This window comes from Cuculus canorus, chromosome 14, assembly GCF_017976375.1.
Source record: "Cuculus canorus isolate bCucCan1 chromosome 14, bCucCan1.pri, whole genome shotgun sequence".
Lineage (NCBI taxonomy): Eukaryota > Metazoa > Chordata > Aves > Cuculiformes > Cuculidae > Cuculus > Cuculus canorus.
Window position 1 is genome coordinate 14,298,803 of NC_071414.1, and position 9,854 is coordinate 14,308,656.

Sequence of the window (9,854 nt, forward strand, 5' to 3'; positions counted from 1 at the left end):
TTGTAACCCACCTTGCAAGGCCCAAGTTGTCCTGCAAAGGAGGAGAAAGGCCTTGAAGTTCACAGAACCCTCCTTGCCAGAGCTTGGAAGGAAGCACAGTCAGCCTGAGCCAGCTCTTGGAAGGCCATAGCTTTCAATTTGCATCGCATTCCATCCCAAATGATGATTAGTAGACAGAGATGCATTTCACCCTATAAAAGTGACTTCCTCCCCACTGATATCACTAAATGCTGCCTAAAACCCTCTCTGAGCTGCCTTGCAGCTGGAGATACAGCCAGTGGACTGGCAGTGGTCCATGCTCAGCATTGATATCCTTCCCCCCATAGCCCCCAGCTATTTATAGACTAAGCCACGTTGCAATCTGCCAGTTCATAAATCACTAGTGCAGACTTTTGCGAAGTTTAACATGAGACCAGTGACCCAGCACAACAGCCATCCAAAATAAACTCTGCCGGGGGACCCCAGGCATCTCTTCCCCCGAGGTAAGAGAAGGAACAGTAATTCCTCTTTCATGGAAAGGTCAGTACAACAACAGGGTTGTGGACACGTTAAAACCAATAGCCTCACTCCTCCCATGGAACAGAAGCTCTCTGGGAAAGGCATTCGCATCATCTTCAGCTCAGCGTTGCTGGCAGGGACTCAGCCTTTTCAGCACAAAGGGAAGGGGTTAGCTAAGGGCAGCTGACATCCCAGGAAGCATCTTTGGCTGGTGTGATAGCAAATAACCAGAAATACCCTGGTTATTTTTCCTGCTACAGGTTAGGCTCCTTAACAGGAAGATGCTGAAGCCCAGCACGTGGTCAGGAAATATCATCCCCCACGCAGCTCTGCCAGCTCTCCGCAGGCCTGATGTACAGCACCTCCTTTCCGGGTTATGCACAGCCTCACAGAGCACTCGAGTTGCTCCTTGCCACGGCCTCCTCCACCTTGCCTGGATTTTTTAAGACAGAAGTCCATTCTCCTTCAAAGGGTCAACCAATAAACCACCTGAAAGCAGACACACAAACATCTTCAAGGACCAGCATCCTTTCTCTTTGTCTATTCTGGAGTCCCGGCCAAACTTCCCTCATTCAATAATCCAGTCCACCAGAGCTCTCCTAAGCCAGTAAATCTCAAATTCTCAGAAGACCAAGAGGATGAAGCTTTCTCCAGCAGCTCAGCCAACCCTCACACTTCCTGCCCTGTCTTTATCACTCTTCCCACTTCCCTCCCACAGCTGCTTTGTCTCTGTGCCGATCCTGTCCCTGTAAGGCAGGCAGAGTACCAGGCAGGGTTACTCCGAATCCACACTGACTACTAACTGTTCTCTACCACGTTCTCCTTAAGCCCTTCTGGCATCTCATGCCTTCTGATGGTCCCAGCCGTACTTAGGCTTCATCCTAACGCAGACAGCAGTGGACAAGGCACAGCCCTAGTGCATCTTGTCATGAGGACTGGCAGCACTTTAGTATCAGAAAAATGGGGAGAGAGACATGAATGAGGAGGGACACTTTACCAGGGAGCGTAGTGATAGAATGAGGGGTAATGATTTGAAGCTGAAAGAGGGAAGATTTGGAATAGATATTAGCAAGAATTTTTTTTATTGTGAGGGCAGTGAGGCACTGGCCCAGAGAAGTCCTGGATTCCCCATCCCTGTAGGTGTTCAAGGCCAGGCTGGATGAGGCTTTGAGTAAACTGATCCAGTGGGAGGTGTCCCTGCACCAGATGAGCTTTAAGGTCTATTCCAACCTAAACCATTCTATGAATCTACAACTGTGAGAAACGAGGCTTTGTTTCAGCAACAACTGCTCCTAAGAATTAAATTGCCATCCCCAAAAGGCTACTAAAAGCAGTTTGGTCTATGTGAAGAACACCCCAAAGGGTGTCCAAACGCCTGCATCCCACATCCCTGCATCTCAGCCAGCTCAGAAGCCACCACTCCGCAGTGTCCCGAACCCCTGTCAGTGCAGCTGTCTCCCGTCTCACTACTCTCCCATGCCTCTGTCACTGACCCTGGCTCCTGGCCCACCGGTGACTTCGCAAAACCTTAGAATGACAGAATCATAGAATCGTTAAGATTGGAAAAGAGCTCTCAGATCAAGTCCAACCATCAACACGCCTTCTAAACTCCCCTCTCCAGGGGTTTGAGCTGAAAGGTGCCACCCATGTGAGGGCTCCAAGAAGGGCCCAGGTCCCTCTGTCTCCCCACTGCCCTCGTGTGCGGGCAGGGACATGATGGGGCTGGAGAGTCCTGTGTGGGGCCAGGGGATGTAGTGGGGTTGGGGGTCTGCATGGGGCCAGAGGGGTCCTGCATGGGGCAAGGGGATGTGGTGAGGGTTAGGGAGGGGGATCCTGCGTGGAGCAGGGGGCAGGTTACATGGGGTTGGGGAATGTGGTGGGACTGGAGGAGTCCTGCGTGGGGCTGGGGGGTCCCATGTGGGTCAGGGGATCCTACGTGGGGCTGGGGAGGAGGCTGCGTTGGGCAGGGACATGGTGAGACTGGGAGGTCCTGCGTGGAGCAGGGACGTGGTGGTGCCAGGGAGTCCTTTGTGGGGCAGGGGGGGAGGAGGCACAGGGCTGGGGGACGCGGTGGGGCCAGGGAATGGAGCTGGGGGGCAGGATGCACGGGGCAGGGACACGGTGGGGCTGGGGAGGGGGAACCTCCGTGGGGCAGGAGGGAGGATGCATGAGGCAGGGAGGCGGTGGGTTCGGGAAGCGCGGGTGCTCCGTGGGGCCCTCAGCCTCTCGGCGGGGCCGGCGCTCAGTGCCCGCAGGAGCCAAGCGCGTCCCGCCCCTTCCTCCGCGCCGGGAGCCGCGCTGCGCCATGCCGGTGCGTGCGGGGAGGGGGGGGGGGGGGGAGCTGCTTGGGGCAGGGGGTTTGGGCGGGTCGGGCGGGTCTGCGTGGGGCTGGGGGGTGTGATGGGACCAGAGAGGTCCTGCGTGGGGCTGGGGGATGTGTTGGGGTCGGAGAAGAGGGGGGCTGCGTGGGGCGGGGGATCCTGCATAGGGCTGCGTGGGGTGGGGGATGTGACGCGGTCGGGGGGTCCTGCGTGGGGCTGAGTGAGGGGGACGCTGTGTGGGGCTGGGGTGTATGGGGCCGGGGGGGGGATCCTGCGTGGGGCCGGGGGGTGTGTTAGGGTCAGGGAGGGGGTCTGTATGGGGTCGGGGAATCCTGCATGGGGCTGCGTGGGGTGGGGGATGTGACGGGGCCAGGGGGGTCCTGCGGGGGACGAGGGACATGGTGGGGTCGGGGACGGGGTCGTGCGTGGGGCAGGGGACGTGGTGGGACCAGAGGGGTCCTCTGTGGGGCTGGTGGGTGTGATGGGACCAGAGGGGTCCTCTCTGGGTCTGAGGGATGTGATGGAACCAGAGGGGTCCTGCTTGGGGCTGGGGGATGTGATGGGACCAGAGGGGTCCTCTGTGGGGCTGGGGGATGTGATGGGACCAGAGGGGTCCTGCTTGGGGCTGGGGGATGTGATGGAACCAGAAGGGTCCTCTCTGGGGCTGGGGGATGTGGTGGGACCAGAGGGGTCCTCTGTGGGGCTGGGGTATGTGATGGAACCAGAAGGGTCCTCTCTGGGGCTGGGGGATGTGATGGGGTCAGGGAGGGGGGCTGCAAGGGGTCAGGGAATCTTGCATGGGGATGTGATGGGGCCAGGGGGTTCCTGCGTGGGACAAGGGATGTGGTGGGGTCAGGGAGGGAAGTCCTGTTGGGACAAGGGATGTGATGAGGTCGGGGAGGGGGGTCCTGTGTGGGGCAGGGGAACTTGATGGGCTCGGGAGGGGTTTCTGCGTGGGGCAGGGGACATGGTGGGGTCGGGGGGGGGGGGGGGGTCCTGTGTGGAGCAGGGGAACTTGGTGGTGCCAGGTGCAGCCTGGGGCAGGGTGGGCACTGTCCGGTACAGGAGGAGCTGTGGGGTCCCCTGGGGCTTGGGTGCACCGGTGGTCCCGGGAGGGAGGCCTGCGCTGGGACCCCTCCTGCCTCAGCCCCATCCCACCTTCCTGCACACCGGCCTCACAGCATGTGGAAAATTGTGAAAGGAAAATCCAGAAAATGCTAATTCTGCTGGGAAGGGAAATCCTAATGGGAACAGCAATTCCCGAACTCCTTTCTGGGGTGCATTGTGGCAGTGAGGGGTTTGGCCTCTCAGCGGTGGGGGGCAAAGGGAGGTTTTGAATGAGAAGAAATATGGGTTGTGGGTAACAAAAAACAGCTTTAGTTTTCTTTTTTAAGGGAAGTAAAAGGCTTGGACAAGAAAAGGGAATTAGGATCCATCTGGTGCCAAGGGTTGAAGGCAATAATGAGTGTTACAGGCAAGCATGTTTGTGTTGAACCATTCATTATCTCTCACAAGTGAAGATAACACTGGAGCCCTGGTGGAGAGAAGGGGTGAAAAAACATCACTAATGTTCCTTAAATTTCAGTTTTGTTGATATTTTTGTGAGTTTATGTTGGGGACAAGAGGCCTTGTAGGCAAAAGAAGAATAGGATGGGCAAGGATCAAAAACCTTGCAGACTAAGTCAGGGCAGTGGGCAGCTGGAAACAGGGAGCTTGCTTCTGGCTCACCAGAGCAAGTGGAGTGGGTCTAGCAGAGCCCACAGAGGTGGTAGCCTGTGCTGACCCTGAAGGTGCCTCTGCTCTGAGTAGAGGCCAGACAGTCTCCAAAGGCTGCTAGGGTTGTGCTGTGAGGGACAGCGCAAGGACATTACAGGGAGCTTTCAGGTTTGCAGAGGATCCCTTAGTGGCATGTGTGGACCTTTCTGTTGGGGAGGATTTGAACCCACTTCCCCAAGGAAAAAGGCAAGTGTGGAGGGTGAGTGCTTGTGGTGTGCTGCCAGCTGCATCCTCCTTGAACCTATCCCTGCCCCTCTGCCTCTTTTCAGAAACACGAATTCTTTGTGGACATGACCTGCGAAGGCTGCTCCAATGCAGTCACCCGTGTCCTGCACAGACTGGGAGGTGAGTCAGTGCTGGGTGTGTGGCAGCCAGCTCACCAAAGCAGTGCTGGCTCTGGGGCGGGATCCTAGTTCCCTGGAGTCCCCAGTCTTGCAAGGTAAAAGCTGAAAGTGGCTGACTGGAAACCTCAGCTCCTCACTCTGCTCTGAGCCTGCTGCTTAGTCAGTAATGAGTTGCTGAGAGACCGCTGGAGAGATTGTCAAGGGAGGGAGGAGCTGCCGAGGCTGCCGGTGGCTCTGAATCACCAGGGTCTCATCCTGAATCCTCTGGGAACCAAACTGGTAGACCCCTGCTCAGCCTGCCAGAAGGAAAAGAGGTGGATATCCTGCCAGGCATTATTCCCAGAAAGGCCTGGGATATCTGTTGTGCTTCCCTAGATGTGTCATCAGCAATCAGAGCAGAGCAGAGTGATTGGTGGTTGCCTGCACCGCCTGTTTTTAATACTACCTGGAAAATGATAACCTATGTCTCCTTTATACTGACATTACCAAGAGGAAAGGATCTGGTCTGCACTTACCAGTTGTGAGGACCTGTCATCCTGCTCCTCATCTTCATCAAGTGAGAACAGCTTTCACCAAGGTGTGAAGGCCCTGGGACCAGGCTGTGCCGATCCCAGTTCCTCTGCGTGTGTGTGCCAATTCCAGTTCCTCTGCATGTGGTTGTCAGCAGTTCCATCACTCTTCAACATGCTGGCACCTACAAGTTTGTGAAAATATGTGGCTGGATAGAGACTTCATGTGCAGTTCCTTTCAGAGGGCTGAGAGGTTCACCCTTATTAGGCACTGGCCTGCCTTGTCCCTGTTCTAACACCTACACTAAACCACTCATTAGTACCTATCCATGCTAAACCACAGCACAGACAGCTGTTTGGAGATTGCAGTAGTTGGTTTAATCTCAACTCATTCTGGTTACTGCATGAGTGATTGTGCTGATCTAAGGTGGGATGAGCAGATTAAAGCAGTTGAGAAACTGTGATGCCCAATGCAGACCAATAGGATATCTGGCTTCCTTCACACCAGAGCTTGTGGGACACCAGTTTCACTTTGCTGGCTGGTGGCGGAATCAGAGTTTGCATGTGGGAGGCACATATGTGTTTGACTGATGGCCAGGGGAGTATGGCTGCTTTTACCTGTGGAAAGTGTTTTTCCCTTCTTCACAGGTGTCCAGTTTGATATTGACCTGCCCAACAAGAAGGTGTGGATTGACTCAGAGCACAACGTTGACACTTTATTGGAAACCCTGAAGAAGACCGGAAAGAATGCATCCTACCTGGGGGAGAAGTCTGCGCAGTAGCCATGCCTGGTGTGAGGAGGCTAGGTATATAGCAGGTGTATGAAACACTGGAGAGATCTGAGCTTTTTCTAGCTATCTCAGTAAAGCAGGGTGCTTCCTGGAAAACACAAAATAGGAAAGACTTGTGGGTCCAGCTTCAGCGAACTCCTGGTATTTGGCAAATGGCAGGACCACATACAGCCAGCACCATCCCTTGTGGGACCCCTTAGCTATTCTGCAAAGCCCATGTGATCCCAACAGTGTTTGTAGTGGAAAGATAGAACATAGCCTCTCTGCCATTCGCAGGTGATCCTAGAGTTTGCAGAGCATATCACATGAAAAGAAATCTGAAAGACGTTCACCAACTGACCAGAGAGAGTGGTGGCCCCCAACAATACCAGGGAGGGTGATGGGACTGCTGTGGGTATGTGATGCAGGGAATTGGTTGTAGCACAGGGACCTCACACCATCTGATTCTATTGATATCACTGCTAATCCTCCACAAAAATCAAGAGTGGAAAATAAACAGCACCGTGCTCCCCTCATGGACATAAAATATTTAGTTTCAGAATAGCTTCCTGTGAACACAGTCTCTGGATGCTTATCTCAAAGAAAACCTGATTATTGCAGCCTTATTTTCCTAGAGTCCCAGCACTATGGGGACATGTACAAAACTCTTTCCTGACTGTGAAATGTTTTTGTAGACAGGGTTCAGTTTCAGTGGAAAAGAATGAAGAGGGCAGCCCACTCTGCATGTACTGTTCTTTAATGTCCATGATTATTATATTGCATCTTTTAAGAGCTTATTTCTGTCGGTGGAGCTTTCTAATCTGATGACATTGTCTTAAAATGATATAGTTGATCATCACAAATAGCCAGCACAGATGCACTGAAACCGGTTCATGCTGATTTAATTCCCAGTCAGTAAATTAAATCAGGGATTTACACCAGCAGGAATTAAACTAATACAAGAAAGAGTTGAGGCAATACTTATGTGTGTGTGCAATAGATCTGCATTGGTTTAATAGACTGACTTAAGAGATTTAAAATCTGCAATTTGTATAATTTGAGCAAGCTCTCAATACTTCTTAGAAATTGTTTAAAATCATAGGTTTAATCAAATAACATTGCTCTTTAAAGCAGAGACAGAAACATGCCCTGAATTGATTAGTGACTCAAATAGTTTTCAGCTCATAGTATTGACTGAAATGCTGTTTTCAGCTTGCCAGGACTTGTGGACTATGTCTCAAATGACTGCAAAAGTTAACCATTATAGCAAAGCCAGTCTCAACATGGATGTGTCCCTTTTTCCATGGCCCCGTGTTCTCACCAGTTTCCTTATGTTCTATCAAGGCAGCTATGGAGTCAGCTCAGCCAGGCAACCTGGCAGAGCATTTCTCTTGATGCTATTGTTTTCCCTTTGTTTTTTTTTAACTAAAGCTATATTTTTTCTTACTCAAGGATTGTAAGATCTAAAACAAAAGGAGCAGGGTGGTTGGGCTGCCCTTGCTAGTAGTTTGCTGCTAGATCACTTCAATTGTTATTGGAAAAAAACACTAAACTGAAGTTTTACAGCACATTTCCCTCAATAGGACATATTTGTAGCAGTTCGTTTGTAAAAAGAGGGAGGGAAGTTGCAAATCACTGGCATAGAGCTCAGATGGATGGCTTTCCCTTTGTTTGTGACCGGCAGAGGGCATCTTTGTATAATGTTAGCTCCTCTGTGTCTTGGTATGTTTCCCTTTTATTAATTTATTTATTTACTTTGCAGGAACTCAAAAATTACTTCAGCAAATAGATGGCTTAACTATTTTCATGACTCCCAACTTGCTCTGTCATTTGACCTTTGCTGTCCTGTCAGATGTTGGAAAGCAGAGGGCTGGCAGGAGGACACAGCTGCGTCTTGGGCTTCAAAAGCAGAGAAACCTAGAGGAGGAGGTTGTTATGTGCTGTTTCTAGTCCCACAGTAAATCAAGGTGCTGCTTCTATCTCTCAGTGCATGTATGTGTGTCTCATGTGTCTTTTTACTCCTTTAACTTGATTTCTGTAAGAGATAGCTCTTACGGATGGGAAATAACCTATTACTTGCAAGACAGGTCTCCCAGGAAATTGCCTCTACCTTTAGAAGCTGACTGCCACTTCTGCCTGAGGGACATGTCTTGGGAGAACTGATCTTGAGTGTCACTTAGATTCAGGGAATCTGTTTGCATCATGGAACAGACAAACTTTCAATTTTGGATGCAGGTGCTGGGAAGAAGGACTTTTGCAGCTCCTATAATTTAGGGGTAACCAAGCATCCTTTTGAGGTAGATGGAGTCATGAAGAAGAAGTCACTAGACCCCAGCACCGTGATTGAGCTCACAGGCCAACCAAATCACAAATAAGTGCAGGGAACACAGCCTCAGCCTACATTTAATATAGTGTTTTTTAGAGCACTACATGACCAAATCTTGGAATCAGTGACCAGTGTTAGCGGCTGTACTGTTGCTTGGCCCAGCTCCCATCCACTTAATTCTGATTTTCAGCCCAGTGGAAGGATTGCCTGTGGTCATCCCAGTCTGGTGTCTCTTGTTCCAGTGGGGGGGATGTCTGCCATTCCTACCAATAACATGTCACTTGTTATACAGAAAGGAAAACCAGCTAAAATTTGAAAGACTAATTTACTCATATTTAAGAGATTTTTCACACTTGTACATTAAGATTACTGTTGACATAGTTGCAATTTACTCTCTCCTAGAGAGGTTTAGTACTTCAAAGTCCTTTACCATTGATCTAAAGCACAATTAGTTGCTGTAGATGCATTTGCAGGGGCTGGAAACTCTTCAAGGAACATGTTGCAGATGCCTTTTATTGCTTTTTAATTTAAGGGAAGCTAAAGGATAGAAGTCTAATATCACTGCATTATTGTCTTGCATTAAAATCTCCCACTGGCAGGAATTTTCCAGAGCCAAAGCCCAGAACCACAACCTATTTTTGCATTGTGCCCATGCACTCAGATGCATGGCCTGACACCTCCAAGGTCCCGGGTGAGTGAGTGAATCCCTTTAATCCCTTTCCCTGGCCCCCACCCCTTGCTCATCTGAGCTGCTGTTTGCCCGTGTCAGTTATTTACTGCTTTCAACTTCCTGCGAGGCAGGGCCAGTGCATCCACCAGCAGCTGGTTGCACGGTGGCTCTGCTATGGTGGCAGCGGGCTAGGGGAGGATGTGTACTACCAGTTTGGCATGGAGCTGGGTGGCACATGGTGGCAGAGCTCTCCTCAGAGCCAGCAGTCCTTGTGGTGCTTGCTCTCTGCCAAACTGGCAGGTGGGACCGGCAGTGTTGTGCCCACAGAGGATAACTCCCAATCTGTCTTGCTGTAGACCAGGATGCTCGTCCTTGATGTCTGGACTGCAGCTTATGCTATCCACACTCCCCTGGCTGCTCTGCTCCCTTCTCAACTGCTCTGCTGAACCGTCTGTGATGGTTAAAGCCCATTTATCTCTGACTCAGACAAGGAAAGGTTTCTACCCACAACTAGCCAGGAGGTTCATGCAGATACCTGAAGTTTCAGCACCCACCTGCAGGGCTCCAGTTTCCTCTGCCATTGAGTGTGGGTAGAGGGGCTGGATGCTGCTTTAAGCTTTTGCCTGCTGCTGAAAGAGTG

At 51.4% G+C, this 9,854-nt stretch overlaps 1 protein-coding gene across 1 annotated transcript; it reads left to right on the forward strand.

Annotated features, from left to right (window-relative positions):
• The first annotated feature begins 2,662 nt into the window (after positions 1-2,662).
• Positions 2,663-8,217, forward strand: ATOX1 (antioxidant 1 copper chaperone). Its single transcript, XM_054080012.1, has 4 exons — positions 2,663-2,809; positions 4,865-4,940; positions 6,097-6,254; positions 7,981-8,217. Exons 1-3 carry the CDS (start codon positions 2,666-2,668, stop codon positions 6,228-6,230), a joined length of 354 nt encoding a protein of 117 aa, XP_053935987.1. The 5' UTR covers positions 2,663-2,665; the 3' UTR covers positions 6,231-6,254; positions 7,981-8,217.
• Positions 8,218-9,854: the final 1,637 nt, after the last annotated feature.